The following is a 26,698-nucleotide window of genomic DNA, read 5'->3' as shown; positions in this document are numbered from 1 at the left end:
TAGGTTGGGTAGATGCACAGAGCCTCTTGCCCATAGCAGGGGGATCAAGAACCAGAGGACATAAGTTTAAGGTGATAGTAATAGTAACACGAGGGGTAACTTTTTCACACAAAGTGCGGTGGGGATTTGGAATGAGCTGCCATAGGAGGTAGCAGGCACTATCGCACTACTTAAAAAACATTGAGACAGGTTAATGGATAGGACAGATTTAGAGGGATATGGACCAAATGCAGTTAGGTGCAGCTAGTGTAGATGAGGCATGCTGGTCAGTGTGGGCAAGTTGGGCCGATGGGCCTGTTCCCTGTGTCTGAAGAAGTCCATTCCCTCTGAAGGACCTGTATGACTCCATATCTCTCTATGACTATGATTCTATGACCCCCAGAGTTACTCCAGCTTTTTGTCTATCGTCGGTATAAACCAGCATCTGTAGTTCTTTGTTTCTACATTGTGTGAAACAGAAAGAGTTTTTGATTGCAGTTGAAATAGAAACCGAAGCAACGCTGGCTTGGAGGTAGCTGGGGATTGTTTTTAGTATTGTTGGCAGATTGTTTGGTGACTCCTCCCGCTTTTGCTTCTCAAAGGAACACTCCCACCTCAGCGCAAGTCACTCCGGGGTGGTGGAGTCGAGAGTGAGCACGGAGCTAACGCAGGATGGGAAGCAACAACATCAACAACAGCCCCATCACTGGCCCAAGACTCGGGTGGTTGCTCTGTACCCTTCTGATGGTCCAGGGCGTGTGTCTCACCGTCACTTATCTGCACTTTAACAGCAAGTTGAAACAGGTAGGAAATAAACTAACTACTCCATAAACTTTTTGCTTATGCAAAAATAAAAAATAAACCAATGCAAACAGCTGGAGCAACTCAAGGATGAAGAAGGGTCTTTGCAAACAAGCATTTGCAGTCCCCTGTGTGTCTGAAGAAGGGTCGCCCCACCGTCCATTCCCTCCGCAGATGCTGCCTGGCCAGCTGAGTTTGGACCAGCACTTTGTGTATTGCTCAAGATTCCAGTATCTCTTGCCTCGCTTGATCCATATCTCTGCTGGCATCTCCCGAAAATTGCACAATTCAACTCGTTTGATTTTTCTTGTATAAACCAGCATCTGCAGCTCCTTCTTTCCACTGCTTCGTTTCCTGAAATATCGCCTATACCGGTCGGCTCGGGACAACTGCAGAGTCTCGCACTTTTAATGCAGAAAGCGATGACATATGCGATTGATGCATGAAAAATAGGACTTGTTTTTCAATGCAACTTTAAACATCCATTTGCAAAACCGTCACAGATAAAAAAAAAATCCGACCGTGCGATTCGGGGCAGGGAAGGAATCAGTTTTTAATTGCTGCACTCACTCTGTGTGTTTCTGGGCTGCCTCTTGCATTGGTGCCATGAAGCTGCTAACAAAACACATAAACACTATCCCAAATCGCGTGCAATTAAAAAATGCATAGACACGGGTATAAATAACAGGCACGTCCCCTTTCACCTACATGACCTGATCTTTGTATTTCTTTCCTTAAATCTGAAGTCCCCTTTTCCCCTCTTGCCTTTGTCACCGACTCCTCCCAACTGCCAATCAAACCCCAAACGTCACATGTATATCACTTATAGACACAAAGTGCTGGAGTAACAAATTGGGCCAGGCAGCTTCTCTGGAGAAAAAGGGTGGGTGCCGATCGGGGTCTGAAGAAAGCGTCCTGTCCTGAAACTTTACCCATCCCTTTTCTCCATAGATTTGTGTCTTTGGTGTAAACCAGCATCTGCAGTTCTTTGTTTCCACACTTCCACACTTGCCAGGCGTTGCCCAGCCCCCACCTCTATTTTCCAGCTTCCTCACCCCATCTACATCTGCAGTGGCACAGTAGTGGAGTTTCTGCCTCACAGCACTAGAGACCCGGGTTCAATCCTGACTACGGGTGCTGTCTATACAGTGTTTGTACCTTCTCCCTGTTACCATGGGTTTTCTCTGGGTGCTCCGGTTTCCTCCCACATTCCAAAGACGTACATGTCTGTGGGTTAATTGGCATCAGTAAAATAGTGCTGGTGTACGGTGCGATCGCAGGTGGGCATGGACTGAAGAGCCTGTTTTCACACCGTATCTCTAAAGACTAAAGTCTAAATCTGTCTGAAGTAGTGTCCCCACTTATCCATGTCCTCCACAGATACTGCCTGACCCGCTGAGTTATTCCAGCCCTTTATGTTTTACTCAAGATTCCAGCGTCTGTAGACCTTAAGTCTCTGTTTTTGTACATGTTTCAACTCGTGCCCCAGTTCCCGCTGAGCACTCTGACCCACATTGACATCTGCTTCGGTGATGCCTGTTTCCAAAATATTCTGCATTGTTTCCCTCTCTCTGCGGGACTTTGCCCTTCCCTTTCTCCCGACTCCCACAGAACCTCAGCGACACTGCTTTTCCTCTACTTTCCATCTGCAGGCTCAACTATTTAACCGCTGCGCCCCGCTGCGGAAGTAGGGGGGGGGGGGGGTGTGGGACTGAGGATAGAGCGCGGTGATTGGAGGAGGGAGACGTCCATGGAGCAAAGATTATGGAGCAATAGGGTCACATGCGAATATCACTCTCGGCAGCCCTGGACACAGACCTGCGTCTCATCAACGGCCAGGATTGATCTCGGGTCTCCGGCGCTGCAATAGCTGCTGAACCGCCACTGGACCATCCCTGTCCCCACCTGAGTGCCCCCCACCCCACGCCCGGGGGTGGCCAGAGACGTCGGGAGTCAGACGGGCGCGGTGCCCCCAAGCCCACAGCCAGCGCAGAGAAGCAGCGCTAAATCCAGCTCAACTCTGCCTGTCCCGCCAGGCTAACCTACAGCCCTGCCTGGACTTACGGGAACGACGGCCCAGGCTTACGGCCAGCACGGAGAAGCAGCACTAGCTCCACGGCTCTGCCGGACTGGTATCCTGTCAGTCCAGGCAGGGCTGTAGGTTAACCGGCGAGACAGGCAGGCGAGTTGAGCTGGGTTTAGCGCTGCTTCTCCGCGCTGGCCGTAAGCCTGGGCTATCGTTCCCGTAATTACCGTCCACAGGGCCCACGGCTGAAGCCTCGCGCGTGTGTGTGCGGCCGCCAAGAAATTGTGTCTCCTCGGTCCCCCCCATGTTTTGAAAGCGATTTCCGTGCCTGAACTGAACTGAACTCAATTCAACTTATCTAAACTGAATTGAACTGAACTAATTCTGCTCCTATGCGTTATTAACACCCCAGGCGTAGGTTATCATTGACAGGTCGTGGTTCCTCTGTGGATGGGAGGGAGGGAGGGAGGAAGGAAGATGCCAGAGGGAGTCGGGGTGAAGAGTGGGGAAGTGGAGAGTCCGTTGTTGGACGTTGTACCGTTCACTTTTCATTCCCTTGTTGTACTTTGAGGAAGTCTTTCAGGAATTGAGAAGTGAAACTTGACTCCTGTCCAAAGGAAGCCTTGGGGAAACGAGGGGCAGGGCAGGGAAACTCTTCTGCCGTTTCCACAGACGTCTCTGAGAGGATTTTTTTCGTCTCCCAAAAGCAATTTTCAGCCATCAAATCTGCGTGAACAGTGGACCCCATGGTGGTGCAGAGGTAGCGTGTCCCGGGGGGACCCGCGCGGGCCCGATCCACCCGCCAAACAACCGCGGCGCCGATTACCAGAACGACAACCGAAGGCCGGAACGAGCCTCATTAAACCGGCTCGCCCCTCAGGCAGGCCTTCCAGGGGATTGCAGTGAAGCCGGGCAGCGAGGCCATGTCTGGGCTGAAGGAGCCTCAGCGGTGGCGGTGATGGTGGCAGTGGGAGCCTCGGCGACCGCAGCGGGAACCTCAGTGGTGGTGGGGCCTCGCGGTCGATGAGCGTGAGGGGGGGAGGGGAAGACAACGGGGTGCCGACGTGGGGGGACTGCCGTGAGGGACGGTGGGAGAACAATGGGGGACCCGGTGTGGGGGCACTCTACCTAAGAATCCTCTGCCCAGGGGATAAGTCTGTGTTTGTTTGTTTGTTTGTTTGTTCATTTGTTCCGGTGAAGGCGCTGGGCACACGGCAGCCAACTAACAGTTGCTTGTCTTTTTCTTTTTGTTTTCACTTTTGATTTCAAGTTTTTGTGTACCTTGTGTGTTGTGAGTGGCTGGATTGTACGCATGTATGGCATTGGCAGACAGGATAGCATACAAACAATTTTGGTCACTATAATCTCGGTGCACGTGAAAATAATGAACCAACACCAATACCATCGGGGTAGACAAAAGTGCTGGAGAAACTCAGCGGGTACGGCAGCATCTATGGAGCGAAGGAAATAGGCAACGTTTCGGGCCGAAACCCTTCGGTTTCGGCCCGAAACGTTGCCTATTTCCTTCGCTCCATAGATGCTGCCGCACCCGCTGAGTTTCTCCAGCACGTTTGTCTACTTTCTAACTATTAACCCTATCAATGCCAGTACAATTTTGACAGCTCCTGTATCAACCTTCTCCAATGCAATTAAAACCAATCCAGCCCGTCCAGTAATTGCTCAAAACTCTCAAAACTCCAGGAACATTCCAAAGAGACAGAGATTGCAGATGTTGGAATCTGGAAACTTCCCAGAACTTCTGTGTTCGTTGGGGCAGAGAGACTGGCTCTTCAATTCTTGAGTGGCAGGAGTAGAACTCTGTCAATGGAGTGGGCACAGTGGTGGAACTGCTGCCTTACGGCGCCAGAGACCCAGGTTCGATCCTGACTATGGGTGCTGTCTGTGTGGAGTGTGTACGTTTTCCCTGTGACTACGTGGCTTTTCTCCGGGTGCTCTGGTTTCTTCCCACGCTCCAAAACCATGCAGGTTTGTAGGTTACTTGGCTTGTGTAAAATTGTAAATTGTCCCGATTGTGTAGGATAGTGCTAGTGTATGGGATATCGCTGATCAGTGGTGGGCTGCAGAGCCTATTTCCACGCTGTATCTCTAAAATCTGAAGTCTAAAGAGTGTGATACTACAACCACCTACCTGAGGGGCAACGTTTGTACACAGAGGGTGGTGGGTACATGGAACGAGCTGCCGGAGGTGGTAGTTGAGGCAGGTCCATGGAGACGAAAGGTTTAGAAGGGCATGGGCAAAACACAGGCAGGTGGGACTAATGTAGATGGGGCATTTTGGTCGACATGGGAAAGTTGGGCCGAAGGGCCTGTCTCCACGCGGTATGACTCTATCACTTGATGATACCATAGAACACATCATATTGGATCATAGTTTGGTTTGGGATCAGCTGTGCGCATATCTGCTAAAAATTGCAGAGAGTTGTGGATGTGGCTCAGTCCATCACACTGACCAGACTCCCCACCGTCGACCCCATCTATACTTCACGCTGCCTCGGGAAAGCAGCTAAGATAATCAAGGACCACTCACACCCTGGTCATTCCTTCTTCTCCCCTCTCCCATTCGGCAGAAGATACAGCATCTTGAAAGCGCGCACCACCAGACTTAGAACAGCTTCTTCCCCTCTGTTTTCAGCCTACTGAACGGTCATCCATAAATTGAGATGTCCTGATCTTCTGACCTACCTCATTGTGGACCTTGTATCTTTTCGCTGTAACTGGAACACTATAATGTTGTAACACTATAAGCCGTTCACCAGTGGCGGCGCTGGTGAACGGCTGCGGCTCGCCTGCAGTCCGTTTGTTTTTACTTTTTTATGTTGTTTTTTTCGTTTTGTCTAGCTAAGTTTTTGGTTTAGGTTGTGTTTATGGGGGGGATTGAAACAGGGCTTGCTGTCTCTCCCTTTGGGGGAATGCGACTTTTTTGTCGTATCCCCCTTCTCTGCCTCCGTCTGCGCTGAGGCCTAATGGCGGAGCTGGCGGTCTCGAGGCTTCGGAGGCAGCCTGTCAGCTCCCGTGAGGGCGGCCCAGCTCGGGGCTGGAACGGCGCTCCCGTGAGGGGCTGTGACGCTCCCGTGTGGGCGGCCCAGCCCGAGGGTAACGGCGCTCCCGTCGGGGTGGCCCCCCCGAGGTTGGAACGGCGCTCCCGTGAGGGGCTGTGACGCTCCCGTGTGGGCGGCCCAGCCCGAGGGTAACGGCGCTCCCGTGTGGGCGGCCCAGCCCGAGGGTAACGGCGCTCCCGTCGGGGTGGCCCAGCCCGAGGGAAATGGCGCTCCCGTGGGGGCGGCCCAGCTCGAGGGTAACGGCGCTCCCATCGGGGTGCCCCCCCCCCCCGAGGGTGGAACGGCGCTCCCGTGAGGGCGGCCCAGCCCGAGGGAAACAGTGCTCCCGTGAGGGCGGCCCAGCTCGAGGGTGGAGCGGCGCTCCCGTCAGGGCGGCCCAGCCCGAGGGAAACGGTGCTCCCGTGAGGGCGGCCCAGCTCGAGGGTGGAACGGCGCTCCCGTTGGGGCGGCCCAGCTCGAGGGTAAAGGCGCTCCCGTGAGGGCGGCCTGGTGCGGGGCTGAGACACTCACGTGAGGGCGACCCGGCTCGGGGCTGGAACGGTGCTCCGGTGGCTGAGACGGCGTTCTGGCGGCGGCGGCCTGAATCCCGGGTTCGGCCGCGGGCCAGTGGACGACGTCGTCAACAGCTGCGTCCGCTGGACTGGAGGGCGGCAGCTTCGACCGCCCCGGGCCGCGGTGTTTGAACCGGCCCGTTTGCGGGGTTCGGTGAGCCGCGGGACTGATTTACCATCGCCAGGTGGGGTATCGCCTCAGCGCAGAGGGAGAAGAGGAGGGAAGAGACTGCAGCCCTAAGATTTTTGCCTCCATCACAGTGAGGAGGTGCTTGGTGGACTCACTGTGGTGGATGTTAATTTGTGTTTACTGTCTGTTCTGTTGTCTATTATTGTATGTATGACTGCAGGCACGAAATTTCGTTCAGACTGAAAGGTCTGAATGACAATAAAGGAAATTCATTCATTAATTCTATATTCTGCACTCTGGTATTTTTCTCTTTGCACTACCTGTCTTTCCCCTCTCACCTTAAACCAATGTCCTCTGATTCTTGGTGCATTTGTAGAAGCTAGAAAGAGTTGTTGAAGATATGCCAAACTTCCCGAATCTGCTGAGGAGTAGAGGCGTTGGTGTGCTTTCTTGGTCATATGATCAATGATAATGGTCCAGGACAAATTATTGGTATTATTTACATCTAAGAATTTCATGCTCTGAACCATCTCCACTTCGGCACCATAGATGCTGACTGGGGCATGTACGCCATCAGACCTCCTGAACTCAATAATAACGAATTAAATGCCAGATGTATCTAAATCCAGAGTACACAGATTAAGGTGAGGAATAAAGGATTTAGAGGGAACCCGAGGAAGAATTTTGTTTGCTCCAACGAAGGACCAGGGTGCCTGAGAGATTGTGGAGGCCGAGATTGTCACAAAATTTAACAACAATCTGGATGAGTGGTTGAATCACCAAGGCATAGTAGGCTGTGGACCTTGTACTGGTAAATGGGATTAATGATGGTTAGCACAGACATGGTGGGCCGAAGGGCCTGATTCTGCGCTGCATGACTGCCTGACCCATTAATCCCTCATAGCTGGCAACTCTGGCACGTGTGTATTGTCCATGCCAGTTGCCCCCTTACAGCGCGATGGTTGGTCTTTTCTGGAATAGCTGACAGTAGCATATCATAAGACATAGAGTCATACAATGTGGAAACAGGCCCTTCGGCCCAACTTACCCACACCAACCAACATGCCCCATCTACACTAGTCCCACCTGCCTGCGTTTCTCCCCTATTCCTCTAAATCTATCCTATCCATGTTCCTGTCTAAATATTTCTGAAATGTTATGATAGTACCTGCTAAATGTTGTGATAGTGCCTGCACATAGTTAGGCCATTCGGCCCATCAAGTCTACTCCACCATTCGATCACGGCTGATCTATCTTTCCCTCTCAACCCCATTCTCCTGCCTTCTCCCTGTACCCTTTGATGCCCTTGCTAATCAAGAACCTATCAATCTCTGCTTTAAAAGTATCCAATGACTTGGCCTCTGCCGTTTGTGGCAATGAATTCCACAGATTCACCACCCTCTGGCAAAATAAATTCCTCCTCATGTCCATTCATTAGGTTCCTCCTTTTATTCTGAGGCTGTGGCTGTTTCTAAACTCTCCACAAGTGGAAATATCTTCTCCGCATCCACTCTATCCAGGCCATGGGATTGCGTTTTAGTCTGATATAAAGGCATACAGAATTATGAGAGATACCGATAGAGTAGGTAGGAAACCTTTCCCCTTGGCTAAAATATCTGAAACCAGAGAGCATGGAGTCAATGCAAGAACGAAACATTTATACAGGTTTAAGGTGAGATCTCAGGAAGACTTTTAGTTTAACATAGAGGGTGGTGGGAATCTGGAATACACTGCCTGAGGGGTGGAGGTGGCAGAGGCTCTTGTGACACACTCAACGTTCTGGTTTCTTCTCCCCCAACAATGCCTCGGGCTCATCAAGTCAAGTCAAGCCAATGATTCAATTATACTTTATTGTCACTTGTACCTAGGTACAGTGAAAGTCAGTGTTTTTGCACAATCTCCGGTAAAACCCTGCAGCAGACCTCGTCTAGGCAGTACACAAAGAGTCGCCACGTTTCTCAGGCTGACAAAGTTTCAAAAGTTCTTAGAACAGTCTTATCTTCTCGCAGCGGTGAACCAGGCCTGCGTCACACCTGCGGCCTCCCTGTCGGCTCCCTCTTTGTTCTCGGCAGCCCCTCACTCAATCTCCTCCTTAAAATTATCCGATGACTTGGCCTGCAATACCATCTGTGCTAAAGAATTCCACAGATTCATCATCCCCTGACGTGAAAGAAATACCTCCTCATCTCCTTTCTACGTCCTCATATTTTGAGGCTGTGCCCTCTGGTTCTAGAATCTCCCACCAGTGGAAACATCCTCTCAACGTCCACTCTTGTCCAGGCCTTTCACTATTCAGTAAGTTTCAATGCGGTCCCGCTTGTTCTGAGTGCATAGTTAATTAAAACTGTGGGATTGAGTCATCTGGCATAGACTCACAAATGGATTGACCTGTTTCTGTGCTGCAAGAAGTCAAAGATATATGTTTTTGTCATGTAGGCCTGTAAATGGTATGTTCATTTATGTAATAAACAGAAATTCAATAAATTGATGACCGCTAGCACAAAAAAATTCCTTCATGCAACCTAAGATGGTTCATAGAAGTTTGCAGTCTGAAGAAAGGTCCCGACCAGAAACGTCATCTATCCATGTTCTCCAGAGATGCTGCCTGATCCTGCTGAGTTACTTCCGCACTTTGTGTCTTTCCGTGATAAACCCGCATCTGCAGTTCCTTATTTCTCATTGAAGGTCGTAGTTGAGAATCATAGTCGGACCTCTTCTCACCAATTGCAAGGGTCATTACTTCAGTCTTGAAGAAATCAAGAAATCAGTCCGCAACACTTTGTGTCCTTCCGTGCATTAACCAGTTAGCGCAGTTCTTTGTTTCTTCATTTCCATTTGATTTGCGCGAGGGGTGTTCGGAGCTGTGGCCACGGCCAATTCTATTTCCCTCGGTGAGTCGGTTTAACTGTTGTGGGATGAAACCTGAGATGCATCTCCGTGGAGACTTGAAATATTCTGGGGATTGAATTCAATAAGTGGGCTGTTGAATGGGTCTATTGTTGTGCTCATTGACAGACACATAGCAGGGAATTCTATCACCCCGGATCACTTACTGGAAGCTGCTGCACATCCTGTTGTTTCCAAAGTTGAAATGATAAATAGAGAGAGAAATAGGGAGATGTTTTTCACAGCTGCACCGACCCCGGGTTCAAAGCTGACCTCCAGAGCTGTCTGTGGGGAGAACATGGACAGGCGACGTTTCAGTCCGAGACCCTTCTTCGGAATGATTGTATTGGGGGGGGGAGAAAGCTGGAATAGAGAGAGAACAAACCCTGACAAGTGATAGGTGGATACAGGTGAGCGGGGGGGAGGGGGGGTTTGAATGGCAAATGGTTGGACAAAGGCCAGAGATGAAAAGACAAAAGGTGTGAGGGGCAGCACAGTGGCGCAGCAGTAGAGTTGCTGCTTTACAGCATCACAGACCCGGGTCCAATCCTGACTACGGGTGCTGTCTGTATGGAGTTTGTACGTTCTCCCCTTGACCGAGTGGGGATTCCCCCAGGTGCTCCGATTTCCTCCCACACTCCAAAGACCAGCAGGTTGTAGGTTAATTGGCTTCTGTTAATGGTAAATTGTCCCTAGTGTGTAGGATAGTGCTAGTGGGCCGAAGGGCCTGTTTCCAAAGTCTAGAGTCTAAACATGGACAGGTGATGTTTCAAATCGGAACCCTTCTTCAGACTGATTATAGTGGGTGGGGGGAGGGAAGAAAACTGGAAAAGGGAGGTGAGGGTGGGACAAAGCCTAGCAAGTGAGAGGTGTTTACAGTTTGTCAGGCAGATGGGTGGACAGAGGCTAGGGATAAAAAGACAAAAGGTCTGAGATAAGGATAGAAGAATAAATTTAAAATAAGCTGGTATCTGGAGGGTTGGATTGTGATCTGAGCTCAATAGTTTAAGGTAGACACAAAATGCTGGAGTAACTCAGCGGGACAGGCAGCATCTCTGGACGACAGATGGCACAATGGGCTAAGTGTTCGGCTGGCAACCGGAAGGTAGCCGGTTCGAATCCCGCTTGGAGTGCATACTGTCGTTGTGTCCCTGGGCAAGACACTTCACCCACCTTTGCCTGTGTGTGAATGTGTGTGAGTGATTGGTGGTGGTCGGAGGGGCCGTAGGTGCAGATTGGCAGCCACGCTTCCATCAGTGTGCCCCAGGGCAGCTGTGGCTACAGAAGTAGCTTACCACCACCGAGTGTGACTGAGGAGTGAATGAATAATGCAATGTAAAGCGCCTTGAGTATTAGAAAGGCGCTATATAAATCCCATCCATTATTATTATTATTATCTCTGTAGAGAAGAAATGGGTGACGTTTCTGGTCGAGACCCTTCTTCAGACTGATGTCAGGGGTGTGGGTGGGACAGAGGTAGAATGTTGTCGGAGACAGTGAGACTGGTGGGAGAACTGGAAAGGGGGAGGGGATGGAGAGAGAGGGAAAGCCAGGGCTATCTGAAGTGAGAGAAGTCATGTTCCTGCCGCTGGGGTGTAAACTACCCAAGCAAAATATGAGGTGCTGTTCCTCCAATTTGCACCAGGCCTCACTCTGACAATGGAGGAGGCCCAGGATAGAAAGGTCAGATTGGGAATGGGAGGGGAGTTAAAATGCTGAGCAACCGGGTGATCAGGTTGGTTAAGGCAGACTGAGCAGAGGTATTCAGCGAAACGATCGCCCAGCCTGTGCTTGTTCTCGCCGATGTACAGGAGTTGACACCTGGAACAGCGGATACAGTAGATGAGGTTGGAGGAGGTGCAAGTGAACCTCTGCCTCACCTGGAAAGACTGTCGGGGTCCTTGGATTGAGTCGAGGGGAGGGGGGTAATACCCCTGTCCCACTTAGGAAACCTGAACGGAAACCTCTGAAGACTTTGTGCCCCACCCAAGGTTTCCGTGAGGTTCCCGGAGGTTTTTGTCAGTCTCCCTACCTGCTGCCACTATCTGCAACCTCCGGCAAACACCTGCAACCTCCGGGAACCGCACGGAAACCTTGGGTGGGGCGCAAAGTCTCCTGAGGTTTCCGTCCAGGTTCCCTAAGTGGGACAGGGGCATAAAGGGACAGGTGTTGCATCTCCTGCGGTTGCAGGGCAAAGTACCTGGGGAGGGGGTGGTTTGGGTGGGAATGGACGAGGTGACCAGGGAGTTGCGGAGGGAACGGTCTCTGCGGAAAGCAGAAAGGGGTGGAGATGGACAGATGTGGCCAGTAGTGGGATCCCTTTGCGAAAATGTTGGAGGATTATATGCTGTAAGCGACGGATGATGGGGTGGAAGATGAGGACAAGGGGGACTCTGCCCTTGTTACGAATAGGGGAGGGGGAGTAAGAGTGGAGCTGCGGGTATTGGCATGTAGATTGATGGATTGTTTGAAAGATATAACATGGATACAGGCCCTTCCACCCACCAAGTCCATGCTGACCATCAATCACCCGTTCACACTGGTTCTATGTTATCCCACTTTCCCATCCACTCCCTACACACTAGGGACAATTTACAGAGGGTCGAATTAACCTTCAAACCTGCACGGCTTTGGGATGTGGGAGGAAACCGGAGCATCCATAGGAAACCCACGTGGTCACAGGGACAACGTGCAAACTCTGTACAGACAGCACCTGTGGTTGGGATTGAACCCGGGTCTCTGGTGCTGTGGGGCAGCGGCTCGACCAGCTACACCCTTGTGCGCTGTACAATTCTGCTTGATAAGTAAATAAATCTGGTGTCAGGGGGAGAAGGCAGGAGAATGGGGTTAGGAGGGAAAGATAGATCAGTCATGATTGAATAGCGGACCAAACTTGATGGGCCGAATGGCCTAATTCTGCTCCTATCACTTATGACCTCGTGATTAAAGAACTAGCAGCTGTTATTGTGATTGTGAATCCAGCAGGTTACTGTACAAACCCCTTCCGGTTCAATTATGTCCTTTTTGGAAAAATATTCTGTTACAGGGTGGGATAGAAGTGACAGGATGGACTCGATAGCCGAATGGCCTCTGCTGTTCCAATGCTGTTGGTGAGTGAGGCTGGTTTTGAGCTCACCTGAGAGCGTTTTGGTGGGTTTCCAGATCTGGGCAATGCTTTGTTGTTGATTGAACCACCACAACAAAGCTCTGTGCAGCTGGGTTTAACCCTGCTGCTCTTGGTCTGACCTTGGCCTCCTCATTGTGGTTCACACTTCAAACATTATTGCCCCATTTGCCCACATTTGGCCCTTATCCCTTCAAACCTTTCACATCCCTGTATCTGCCAAAACACAGGAGGCATTATTGTACAATAACACACCTATTGGTCCACAATGCCCATGCTGAACATGACGCCAAGTTGAACTAATCTCCTCTGCCAGCACATGATCCATATCCGTCCGAACCCCTCATTCAGACTGATGCAGGGTGGAGGGGGGGGGGGGGGGGGTGGGGGGGGAGGAGGCGTAGAGTTGGAGGGAAGGGGGAATCACAGAGGGGGGCAGTCAGAGAGAAGGTTGTGAAACTGTCTTCGGAGGAGGAGAACTTCTTCAAAGTAGGCATACCTTGAGGAGATATCGCAGTGGAGTAGATAAAATGTTCAAAAGGGAACTGCAGATGCTGGAATATCGAAGGTACACAAAATTGCTGGGGAAACTCAGCGAGTGCAGCAGCATCTATGGAGCGAAGGAAATAGGCGACGTTTCGGGCCGAAACCCTTCTTCAGACTATCTACTCCACTGCGATATCTCCTCAAGGTATGCTTGCTTTGAAGAAGTTCTCCTCCTCCCTCCGAAGACAGTTTTACAACCTTCTCTCTGACTGCCCCCCCTCTGTGATTCCCCCTTCCCTCCAACTCTACGCCTCCTCTTCCTTTCTTCTTCCCGCCCCCCATCTTGCATCAGTCTGAAGAAGGGTTTCGGCCCGAAACGTTGCCTATTTCCTTCGCTCCATAGATGCTGCCTTACCCGCTGAGTTTCTCCAGAACTTTTGTCAACCTTCGATTTTCCAGCATCTGCAGTTCCTTCTTGAACATCCATATCCATCCATTCCCTCCATATCGAGGTGCCTATCTAAAAGCACCACTATCGTACCTGCCTACACCACACGTCTTCCAAGTACCCGCCACCGTCTGTGCAAAAAAACTTGCCACGCACATCTTTGTTAAACTTTCCCCCTCTCACTTCAAAGCTACGCCCTCAGGTCTTTTAGATTGCAACACATTTGACATGTAAAGCGGAGACTAACAAATACTTGATTAGTAAAGGGGCTGTCCCACTTTGCAATTTTTTCGGCGACTGCGAACGTCAGTGACTGACGCCCGTAGTCGCCCTAAAAACCGTCAAGTTGTACGACACTCCGCGTCACCCGTCACGTCAAGCTACGACAAGCCGCGTCACCCGCCTTCACAACACAAGAAGGTTACACCGAAGTATAATAATCACATTGGAAATGAACTTATCTACAATGAATCTAAGGACCAATAACTTTTTTAATTGTTTATTTAACGTCAGCTTAAAAATAACATCATATTGAAAACAATAATTTGTTTAACAAGAAAGGTTTAACCAACAAAAGTAAGTGTATATATTTAACGGCATATTTCAAAGAACGTCATACTTAAGCACAAATTATATTTAACATAATAGTCAGATCTGACAATAACATTACAATTTACAACAAACTCCAAAGAACTTCAACAAGACAAAAAGATGTTTATTTTTTCACCACATTAGAAAGAACATTATTTCAGATGTTCTTAATAATGTAATTTCTACATTTATGTACTTTTGTACTTTTTATTCTTTATGGGCACTTTGCCCCTGGCTATCTTCAGCCAAATAATCTAAAGAGTTGTGAAAGTCGGCGTTTTATATACCCGCGTCACCGGCCGTCACCCGCAGGACAGCGTACGTCAGCGTGTGACTGGGCGCACCACATGATAAGACACCCAGATGTCGCTTGAAGATTTTGAACATCCCAAAATCCAGGGACAACAGGGTGACACCGCACGTCACTACATGCGTCACCCCGCGTCACGCCCCGACCACGCCGCGACAACCTCTTTTCAGGCTGTCGCCGAAAATGTCGCCCAAGTGGGACAGGCCCTTAAGGGTGGCAAAGGCTATTGGGGAGAAGGCAGGAGAATGGGATTGAGAAAGAAAGACAGATCAGCCATGAATCAATGGCGGAGTAGACTCAATGGACCAAATGGCATATTTCTGCTCAAATGACACATGAACATACTTATGTATATTCTTTCATTTATTTATTTTTTTATTTGTATTTTTATTAGAAGCATTGTACAGTAGTATAGACCGCGGCATATGACAAAATACATTTAATGTACATCTTCTATTTTTAATTTAACACGAGAAAAATAGAACGAAAAAGAGAGAGTGAAAGAAATAGTGATGTGTAAACCCTTAGACTAGCATAGTGCAGTCCAGGGGTGTACTTGACCTGATATACTTATGTATATTCACACAAGAGGTTCTGACTGTCTACCCAATCTACATATCAAAAACTGAAAACAAATTCCACTGTCTGTAAAAAACGTTGATGTCAGAAAAAGTTGTAAATTGTAATTTTATCTGAGGGACACAAAAATGCGGGAGGAACTCAGCAGGTGAGGCAGCATCTATGGAGAGAAGGAATAGGCGACGTTTCGGGTCAAGACCATTCTTCAGTCTGAAGAAGGGTCTCATTTGGCATCAGTCTGAAGAAGGGTCTCGACCCGAAACGTCGCCTATTCCTTCTCTCCATTGATGCTGCCTCACCCGCTGAGTTCCTCCAGCATTTTTGTGTACCTTCGATTTTTCCAGCATCTGCAGTTCTTTCTTAAACAATCTTTAGTAATTTAACCTGATCTCACTTCCTAATGCAATCATTTGCACTTCGTTAAAGAAATTAGGAACTGGTGATTTTAACTGGGGCGATCAAAGGAAGGGGAAACCCTAATGTTCAGTTTATATATCAATAAAGATGCTTCAGTGAGCAGCCTATTAGTGATCTCACCCATGCAAGCTTTGTAATTGGGAATACATGAACAATGATCGGCACAGGGGATATCTGTGAGGTTAACACCATTGTCAAAGGCCTGAAACCTGGTTGTGTACGCCTTTGTTTAAATAGCACGACAATGACCCAAAACACAGGGGAGGTCATTGTGTTAGTCTTATTTACCAGGACAAGCGTGAAGCCTGTGTGAGTCACAGTTCTAATTAAAGCAGTAGACACAAAAGGAAACAGGCGGCACAATGGCGCAGAAGTAGAGTTGCTGCCTCACAGCGACATAGACGCAGGTTCGACCCTGACTGAAGGTGCTGTCTGAAGTTTGTACTGTACCTTCTCCCTGTGACCGCGTGGGTTTTCTCCGGGCGCTCCGGTTTTCTCCCACATCCCAAAGACGTACAGGTTTGTAGGTTAATTGGTCTCCGCAAATTGTCCCTAATATGCAGGATAGTAGTAGTGTATGGGGGTGATCACTGGTTGGGTGGACATGGTGGGCCGAAGGGCCTGCTTCTGTGCTGTATATTTAAAGAAGCAAAGTGCTGGAGTAACTCAGTGGGTCAGGCAGCATCTCTGGAGGACACGGATAGGTGATGTTTCGGGTTGAGGCCCTACTTCTGATGGGTCTTTAGACTGATGCCCAGTTATATTAAGCTTCTCTGCCTTCAGGCAAGCCATATCCCTCCAGTCCCTGCATATCCATGCAGCCATCTAAAACCCTATTAATCCCCACTATCATATCTGCCTACACCACAAACCACTGGCAACATGTTCCAGGCACCCACCCACCTGAAACATCACCTATCCATGTTCTCCAGAGATGTTGCCTGACTCACTGAGTTTAGTTTAGTTTCGAGTTACGGCGTGGAAACGGGCCCATCGGCCCACTATGTCTGCACCGACCAGCGATTAGCCATATACTAGTCTTGAAAACATCCAGTGAATTGGCCTCCACTGTCTCCTGTGGCAGAGAATTCCACGGACTCACAACTCTCTGGGTGAAAAAGTGGGATGTGGGAGGAAACCCACACAGTCACAGGGACAGCGTGCAAGCACCTCCAGCCAGCACCTGTAGTCACAATCGAAACCAAGCCCCTGACGTTGTAAGGCAGCAACTTTACTGCCGTGCCGACCCCCAGCACACTGTGTCCTTTAGTGTACACCAGCAGCTGCTGTCCCTTGTTTCTCCATTTTCCAACCTCCTCTGCATGTTCATCACGGAGTAGCCACAAACTATGCTGCCCGTGTTGTGGGTGACAGGAGCGGTCCCCTGCTCTGTGGTGGCTTGTGCACGACATGCAACGAGTTCTCCCCTGTAAACGCCACTGAATTCCTGCGCCTTCCACTCTTGCTTCCAGATGGAGGAGACCTTCACCAAGAACAGTATGAGGTGCCTGACAGAAGACATTCTCAACCCTCTCGCCGGCTCCGCGGAGGATGAAGATCTGAACGACGGCCAGAGTAGCGAGCTGGAGGGAAGGGGTGAAGATGAATGCTGGAGATTCCGAGGGCAAATCCAACAGCTGGTGCAAGATGTAAGTCACTCCTCGCCCCGCTCACTGACTCTGTGCTGCTCATTATTATAGATATCAGCCCCACCACACTTGAAGTGGTGTGTCAAACCAGGGGTGGCCTTACACAGTAAATGGCCCTGTCAGATAACCCTATGTTGTCAAGCTAGGAAGGGTGTAGAGAAGATTTGCGGGGATGCTGCCAGGACTGGAGGGCCTGCGCTAATACAGTGAGGTTTGGCAGGCTAGGACTTTGGCACACAGGAGGATGAGGGGTGATCTTATGGAGGTGTACAAAGTCATGAGAGGAATAGATTGGGTAAATGCACACATTCTTTTACGCAGGGTAGGGGAATCGAGAACCAGAGGTTTAAGGTGAGGGGGAAAGATTCAATAGGAACCCCAGGGATATCTTTTTTACACAGAGGGTGGTGGATGTATGGAACGAGCTGCTGGAGGAGGTGTTTGAGGCAGGTGCTATCACAATGTTTAAGAAACATTTGTTCAGGTGCATGGATAGGATTGGTTTAGAGGGATATGGGCCAAGCATGGGCAGTGTAGTGTAGAACTAGTGTAGATGGGACATGTTGGTCAGTGTGGGCAAGTTGGGCCGAAGAGCCTGTTTCCGTGCCTAATGACCCTATGACTACGATGTTGCCCTGGAGAGTGTTGGTGAACAGAGAGATATGAGGGTGCATGCTTCCTATCCATACATTGGCCCAAATGTCTTTTGAAAGTCGTAATTGTAAGGACATTCTTGCTATTGAGGGAGTGCAGCGTAGGTTCACGAGGTTAATTCCCGGAACAACGGGACTGTCATATGTTGATAGAATGGAGCGGCTGGGCTTGTATACTCTGGAGTTTAGAAGGATGAGAGAGGATCTTATTGAAACCATATAAGATTATTAAGGGTTTGGACACGCTAGAGGCAGGAAACATGTTCCCGGAGTTGGGGGAGTCCAGAACCAGAGGCCACAGTTGAAGACTAAGGGGTAAGCCATTTCGAATGGAGATGAGGAAAAACTTTTTCACACAGAGGGTTGTGAATCTGTGAAATTCTCTGCCTCAGAGGGCGCTGGAGGTCAGATCTCTGGATATTTTCAAGAGTGAGCTAGATAGGGCTCTTGAAGATAGAGGAATCAGGGGATATGGGGAGAAGACAGGAACAGGGTACTGATTGGGGAAGATCAGCCATGATCACATTGAATGGCAGTGCTGGCTCGAAGGGCCGAATGGCCTCCTCCTGCACCTATTGTCTATTGTCTATTGTCTATCCATTCAGCGAAAAGAATATGATTACAATCAAGCTAGCCACAATATACAGATACAGGATAAAGGGAAAAACGTTTAGTACAAGGTAAAGTCCGTTTAAAGATTAAAGATAGATTGGAAAGTCACCAATGAGGTAGATGGGAGGTCAGGACCGCTCTCTAGTGATGAGAGGATGGTTCAGTTGCCTGATAACAGCTGTGGAGAAACTGTCCCTAAATCTGGAGGTGTGTGTGTTTTCACACTTCTGTACCTCTTGCCTGATGGGAGAGGGGAGAAGAGGGAGTGACCGGTGTGAGACTCATCCTTGATTATGCTGGTGGCCTTGCCGAAGCAGCGTGGGGTAGATGGAGTCAATGGAATGGAGGTTGGTTTGTGTGATGGTCTGGGCTGAGTCCACAACTCTGCAATTTCCTGCGGTCTTGGATGGAGCTGTTCCCAAACCATGTTGTGATGGGTTGTAAGGAGTTTCTTAAAGGAGAGAGAGGAAGTGAGGTTTCTGCAGCGATGACGAAGTGTAGGAATGTATTTTTAAAGCTTACCCTTGTTTTCAAAATCAATTACAGACGATATCCAAACAATATGAAGAGGACATGTCACTCATTGTGAAAGGTAAGCACATTTTGCTAAAAAAAAATGTTTTTGCTGTTGCTGTTGGTTATGGATTCAAGAATGGTTTACTCGAATGACATGCTATTCCTTATTGGTGCAAGGGTTGAGATGAATTGAATTGAAAGATACAGCATGGAAAAAGGCCCTTCGGCCCACTGATTCCCTGCCAACCATCGATCGCCCGTTCACACGCTAGTTCTATGTTATCCCTCTTTCTCATCCACTTTCTCATCTATTGTTCCCGATGTTGGGGAAGTCCAGAACAAGGGGTCACAGTTTAAGGATAAGGGGGAAATCTTTTAGGTCCGAGATGAGGAAAACATTTTTCACACAGAGAGTGGTGAATCTCTGGAATTCTCTGCCACAGAAGGTAGTTGAGGCCAGTTCATTGGCTATATTTAAGAGGGAGTTAGATGTGGCCCTTGTGGCTAAAGGGGTCAGGGGGTATGGAGAGAAGGCAGGTACAGGATACTGAGTTAGATGATCAGCCATGATCATATTGAATGGCGGTGCAGGCTCGAAGGGCCGAATGGCCTACTCCTGCACCTATTTTCTATGTTTCTATGTTCCTACACACTAGGGGTCATTTGCAGAGGCCAGGATGAAGGCAGAAGAATGGGGTTGAGAGAGAAAAATAGACCAGTTGCAATCGGATGGCGGAACAGACTTGATGGGCCGAATGGCCTAATTCTGCACCTATGCCTTATGGAAGGGTCAAGGGAAGGAAAAATAGGAGATCTTTATGGTGTGTCTTGGCTCTGAGCTAACATGTGACGTGTGTCTGATCTGTGCAGGTGAGCTCTCTCGGTTCCTCCCATACCTGAGGCAGTCGGGATTTGGGTCGCAGCCGCCTGCGCAGAAAGTCGCCGCACATCTCGTTGGGACACAAAGGACAAAGGCAGCCTCTCTGAAAGGTGAGCTCAGGCCTCCACAGTCATAGAGTCATACAGCATGGAAACAGGTCCTTGGCCCAACTTGCCCGCACAGACCAACCCGCCCCATCTACACTAGTCCCACCTGCCCGCATTTGGCCCATATCCTTCTAAACCTGTCCTATCCATGAACCTGTCTAAATGTTATTTTAAAATTGTGATAATACCTGCCTCAAATACCTCCTCTAGCAGCTTGTCCCATACACCCACCACACTTTATGTGAAAAAGTTACCCCTCAGGTTCCTCTTCCCCCTCTCGCCTTAAACCTATGTCCTCTGGTTCCCATTCCCCTACTCTGGGTAAAACACTCTGTGCCTTCACCCAATCTACTTCCCTCATGATTTTATAAGCCTCTATAAGGTCAATCCCTCATAAATCTTCTGGAAAACTTACCCCTGAGGTCACTCTTAAATCTCTCCCCTCTCACCTTATGTTGTGTTTAGTTTTAGTCTTATCAGCACCCTTTCCAGCTTGACAACATTTCTCCTAAAACAGGGTGACCAAAACTGAACACAACACCCTAAATGTGGCCTCACCAATGTCTTGTACGACTGTAATATGGACCAGTTGCAACTGATATGTTGGTTCACGCTGATAAGCCACAGTAACGCCAGTGGGAGTTGTCCAATGGTAGAACTAATGTCCGTGAGGACGTCTCCAATCTCGCAGCACCAGTGCGTTACCTTGTAGAACTCTCCATCGCACTCATGAACCCATATGGCCACCAGACCAAGAGGCAAAGATAGACACAAAGTGCTGGAGTAACTCAGTGGGTCAGGCAGCATCTCTGGAGAACATGGATAGGTGACGTTTTGGGTCAGGATCCTTCTTTAGATTATCCTTGGTATTCATTCTATCTATGGTACGAAACAGCATCGTCAGTTCACTTTTATTGCATTTATTCTCCAGAGATGCTGCCTGACCCATGGAGTTACTCCAGCACTTTGCATCCATGGTGTATTAACCAGCATCTGCGGTTCCTTGTTTCTAAGCTCCTTTCTCCTGTGCCATGATGATGTATTGTGGAGAAAGTAACTGCAGATGCTGGTTTATACCGGAAATAGGCACAAAGTGCTCAAAGAAAAAGGATGGTGACATTTTGGGTCGGGTCTGAAGAGGGGTCCTGACCCATCCTTTTTCTCCAGAGATGCTGCCTGACTCGCTGAGTTACACCAGCACTTTGTGTCTATCCGTGATGCTCTAGGTTTGGTGGACTACATTGCGTTGTTGACCATGGCGTTAAATTGTTCTTTGGTGTTGTGTCTTATTTTTATTGGTGGGCTGCAAATGAGAAAATGGCTGCCGGAAGTGAGAGTGAACGCTGGATCGACTAGCTGCCGCTGCTCTCTCTCCGAATTCTGTCATTTGTTGTAAGCTTGTAATTTGTCTGTAAACTTGTTTTAACTGTAAGGTGTCCTTGAGTGTCCTGAAAGGGGCCCATAAATGAAATGCATTATTATCTCCATGTTTCTGGTGCAGGGTCCACAGCCAAGAAGCTTCAAGGGCAGAAGATCCAAGCTTGGGAACCCATCAAAGGCCAGGCGTTCCTGCACAACGTGGAGTACCAGAACGGGGAGCTGATCGTGTCGCAAACCGGCCTCTACTACGTCTACGGCCAGACCTACTTCCGTCACCGCGACCTGGGGGCCAATGAGGGCCGCAGTCGGGGGGAGGGGCCGTCCGATACCGACAACAAGCAGATGATCCAGTACATCTACAAGAGCAGCGCCTACCCCGAGCCCATCCTCCTCATGAAGCACACACGCACCACCTGCTGGGCCAAGAACGCTGAGTACGGCCTGCACTCCATCTACCAGGGCGGCCTTTTCCACCTCAGATACAGCGACCGGCTATTTGTGGCCGTCAGTAATGTCAGCCTCATCGACGTGGCTGGCGGCTCCAGCTTCTTCGGGGCCTTTCTGGTCAGCTAGTCGGCTGGAGATGAACATGAGGGTGCTCCATGAGCCCCGGTGCCAATTGCACGTGATCTTGGTGGAGGAAGGTCACTTGGGAACGGAGGGACTGAACCAGTTTGATATCGGTATATTAGTGTCACGTGTACCAAAACACAGTGAGAAACCGCTGGTTTACCTCAATCTAAATCAGTCGCAACCAAAAGCCACCCCACCAACATAGGGCAACGCAGCAGGTAGAGCCGCTGCCTCACGGCGCCAGAGACCCGGGCTCCGTCCCGACCTGGGGATCTGTCTGTGTGTGTGGAATCTGCACGTCCTCCCGAGACCTCCGGGCGCTCCTGTTTCTTCCCATGTTCAAATTCATGCGAGTTGTCCCCATTGTAAATTGTCCCCCTCCACCACCACCTCCGCCTCCCTCTTTCCATGGAGGTCTTCTCCTTGGCCACACTTTGTGAGGGGCTTACCACGTCACTCACCCCACCCCACCCCAGCCTGCCCGCCACAGATGACCCCTTGACAGGAGACCAGCCCCCCACGCTTTAGCGCCCAGGATCTAAGGCACACACAGGCTTCTCCACACAACAGGGTGGTTACCCTGGTGGACGTTGTTTCTACCAGATGGACAATATTGATTGTTGGTGTGTGCGTCCTCTCGCCAGGGCAGTGGGGGGTGGGTATATGGAGTGAGGTAAACCCTGTCACTGTGCATCGATGATTGCCCCTGAATAACATCGAACAGTACAGCACGGGGACAGGCCCTTCGGCCCACAGCCCCTTGAAGTGTTTCTTTTCGTCAATTCAATTTTAATTGTTTCCCCACCATTTGTTTTTGGGGAATCAAGAGGAATATGGTGCCTCGTATGGGAGAGCAAGGAATTGGGGCTAAATGAAGAGTTGAACAGACACAGTGGGATAAATAGACTCTCTGTGCTGGGTTAGAACAGGCCTACATTATCCGTGTCAAACATGCTGCCAACTTGAACCATCCTCTTCTGCCTGTACGCGATCCATACCCTTCTTCCCCTGCCTGTCTATAGCCACATGCACTGAGCCTTCAGATGTAGCACTCTGTATATATACGTATAGGATAACATATTTTTTTATTGCATGGACTATGCTTTGCATTTGCATCTGGGCAGATGTTTCTTCTGCCGCAGCCTCTGAATTGGCAGAGGTAGGTGATTCCTGCGGGTGCTCCGATTTTCTCCCACATCATAAAATACTTGCGGGCTTGTCGCCCTCTGTGAATTGCCCCTCTAGTGTGCGGGCAAGTGGCAGAATCGGGGACAGGAATTGGCAGGGATGTGGGGCGAATAAAATGGCAATAGTGTGAGTGCTCGATGATCAGCGCAGACTCGGTGGGCCGAAGGGCCTCTCTCCGTGTTTGTTGCTTTGAATTCCGTAATCCCTGGCTGAGAATGTAAAACAATACAGCACTGAAACAGGCCCACAATGTTAACTAATGCCACGATGCCAAGACTTCCCCATTCTGAAGGCAGGTCTCGACCCGAAATGTCATCTATTCCTTTTCCCCAGAGATGCTGCCCGACCCGCTGAGTTACTCCAGCTTTTTGTGTCTGTCCAAGTTAAACGAATCTCCTCCGCCTGCATGTGATCCACATCCCTGCGTATCCTTGTGCTTGTCTCAGAGCCTCTGAAACAGAATGAGGTGAGATGAGGAGGGTGCTGAAGAATTAGGCAACATTTGCCCATTGACCTGCGTCGAGCCACGTCGTTCCATCTTGAAGTCCCTACATTGGGGAGATGTTGACTTCTTGCTTTAGGGTGGGGTGGGGTGGGCTAGTGACCTTCCACCATCTTGCCAGCTGCCAATGTACCTGTCCAAGTCTTTTAAATATTGCTATAGCACCTGCCTCTTCTGGCAGCTCGTTCCAGACATGTGTGAAAAAGTTTCCCCTCAAGTTCCTATTAAATCTTTCCCCTCCCAACTTAAACCTATGTGTTCCGGTTCTTGATTCCCCTATCCTGGGTAAAAGACTGTGTGCATTCATCCTATCTATTCCCCCTCATGATTTTATACACCTCAAAGATCACCCCTCAGCCTCCAAGGAATAAAGTCCTAGCCTGTCCAACCTCTCCCTGTAGCTCAGGCCCTCAAGTCCTGGCAACATCCTGGTAAATCTTCTCAGCGCTTTTCCCAGCTTCATGTATATTTCCCACAGAGGGGGTTTAACGGCTGTATGATTATTACCAGTAATCCTGGGGATTTGCATAAAGCCGTCGCAAATTTGAAAGACAAATTTGGTTAACCTCTGTTGATTTAAACAATGACATACTTGATTAAGTGCGAACAAACAAGGAAAGAAAAACTCATGGTCATGCTAATTGTAATGGATCATGACAGCAACGCTGGTGACGTCAAAGAAACAAAAGTGACAAAAGATATATAAACACTCAAATTTTTCATCCACAAGACATTTCCGTTCAGAGTCACCAAAATTACGTTTTTTTAATAATTATTGATATAATTGCCTTTTTGTTATTAAAAGATTCTATGAATTATTACTGGTGTTTGAATTAGATTTGTTACGCTAGTGTGCTTAAATCTCGTCCCCTCCTCATCCCTACCCATCCCTCTCCCTCCTCCTCATTAACACCTCAGCTCAGTGCCCAATGTTTCATTGCCTATCCATCATAATTGCACATCTCTCCTGAGCATTTGCGCGGCACAGTGGCACCGCGGTAGAGCTGCTGCCTCACTGTCAGAGACCCGGGTTTGATCCTGACCTCGGGTGCTGTCTGTGTGGAGTTTGCACATTCTCCCTGTGACTTTTCTCCAGGTGCTCCGGTTTTCCTCTCACATCCCACAGACGAGTGAGTTGGTAGGTTAATTGGCTCTGGTAAAATGATAAATTGGTCCTCGTGTGTAGGATAGTGCTAGTGTACGGGTGATTGTTGGGCTGCGTGGACTCAGTGGGCCCAAGCTGCTGCCTTAGACCCGGATTCAATCCTGACATTGAGTGCTGTCTGTGCGGAGTTTGTACGTTGTCCCTGTGACCACGTGGGTTTCCTCCGGGTGCTCCAGTTTCCTCCCACGTCCCAAAGATGTGCAGGTTTATAGGTTAATTGGTCTCTGTCAATTGCCCCCAGTGTTTACGGAGTGGATGAGAAAGTTGGATAACATACAGTGGAGGTAGTGTGAATGGGTGATTGATGGTCAGCATGGACTCGATGGACAGAAGGGCCTGTCTCCATGCTAGATCTTTCAATCAATCAAACATTCAAGAGATATTAGAACTAATTAATCAATATTATAGACAATAGGTGCAGGAGTAGGCCATTCGGCCCTTCGAGCCAGCACCGCCATTCACAGTGATCATGGCTGATCAACCACAATCAGTACCCCGTTCCTGCCTTCTCGCCTGACTCTGCTATCTTTAAGAGCTCTATCTAACTTTCTCTTGAAAGCATCCAGAATATTGGTCTCCACTGCATTCTGAGGCAGAGAATTCCTCTGTGTGAAAATGTTTTTCCTCATCTCCGTTCTAAATGGCTTACCCTTAATTCTTGAACTGTGGCCCCTGGTTCTGGTCTCCCCAACATTGGGAACATGTTTCCTGCCTCTAGCGTGTCCAAACCCTTAATAATCTTATATGGTTCAATAAGATACCCTCTCATCCTTCTAAATTCCAGAGTGTACAAGCCCAGCTGCTCCATTCTATCAACATATGACAGTTACGCCATCCCGGGAATTAACCTCGTGAACTTACGCTGCACTCCCTCAATAGCAAGAATGTCCTTTCTCAAATTTGGAGACCAAAACTGCACACAATACTCCAGATGTGGTCTGCTGGGAATTACCAGCTGTTTCATCATGAGGCCACAAGTGACTACAGATGTTGGGATCTGGATCAAAACACAAAACTACTGGAGGAATGTGGTTAACAGACAACTGGACAGGTACATGGATAGCAAATGTTTAGAGAGATATGGGCTAAACGTGGGCAGGTCAGACTAGCGCAGATGGGGCATCTTGGTCGGCGTGGGCAAGTTGGGCTGAAGGGCCTGTTTCCGTACTGCATGACTCAATGAACTCAGTGGGTCAGGCAGCATCTGTGGAGGGAAATGGAAGGAAGGAGATTACAGAGAGTGGTGAACACTGCCCAGTCCATCCTGGGTACTGATCTCCCCACCGTCTAAGTGATCTACAGGAGTTGTTGCCACAAAAAGGCAGCCAGCATCATCAGAGACCCCCCCCCCCGGCTCTGCAGTTATCTTACTCCTGTCATTGGGAAGAAGGTACAGGAGCCTGAAAACCATGAGCTCCAAGTTCAGGAACAGCTTCTTCCCAAAAACCATCAGGGTTTTGTACACCGCACAACATCAACCTCAGCAACTGTGAACGTCTATGGACCAAGTGCTTGGTTGCACCACAGACCTTGGTCTGTGCATTATTGTGGCTACATAGTGGTTTATACTATGTTATTAGTAACATATAGATTAATACTATGGTTTTAATTTATCAATTTAAAAAAAAATTATTGGAGTGCAGGAGGATGAGGAGTGATCTTATAGAGATGTATAAAATCATGAGGGGAATTGATAGCATGAATGCACAGTCTTTTACCCAAAGTAGGGGAATCGAGAACCAGAGGATATCGGTTTAAGGTGAGAGGGGAAAGATTTAATAGGTACCTGAGAAGCCACTTTTTCACACAGAAGGTGGTGTGTACATGGAACGAGCTGCCAGAGGAGGTAGTTGAGGCAGGTACTATCACCATATTTAAGAATCAGTTGGACAAGTACGTGGATAGGAAAGGCTTGGAGGGATATGTGTCAAACATAGGCAGGTGGGACTAGTGTGGTGTAGTGGGACTAGCACCTTGGTGGACATGGGGAAGTTGGGCTGAAGGGCCTGCTTTCATGCTATATTACTCTATGAGTTTATATATTTATCAAACCGCTGAGAAGGCA

General features: G+C 49.1%; 1 protein-coding gene across 1 annotated transcript; it reads left to right on the top strand.

Annotated features, from left to right (window-relative positions):
* Nucleotides 1–592: 592 nt before the first annotated feature.
* tnfsf10 (TNF superfamily member 10) lies at nt 593–24,287 on the top strand. Its single transcript, XM_033031745.1, has 5 exons — nt 593–783; nt 16,881–17,057; nt 18,869–18,914; nt 19,709–19,828; nt 21,327–24,287. Exons 1-5 carry the CDS (start codon nt 652–654, stop codon nt 21,776–21,778), a joined length of 927 nt encoding a protein of 308 aa, XP_032887636.1. The 5' UTR covers nt 593–651; the 3' UTR covers nt 21,779–24,287.
* Nucleotides 24,288–26,698: the final 2,411 nt, after the last annotated feature.

This window comes from Amblyraja radiata, chromosome 13, assembly GCF_010909765.2.
Source record: "Amblyraja radiata isolate CabotCenter1 chromosome 13, sAmbRad1.1.pri, whole genome shotgun sequence".
In the NCBI taxonomy this organism is placed as follows: Eukaryota; Metazoa; Chordata; class Chondrichthyes; order Rajiformes; family Rajidae; genus Amblyraja; species Amblyraja radiata.
Note: the sequence above shows the minus strand (reverse complement) of the source record. Positions and strands in the feature narration are given on the sequence as shown.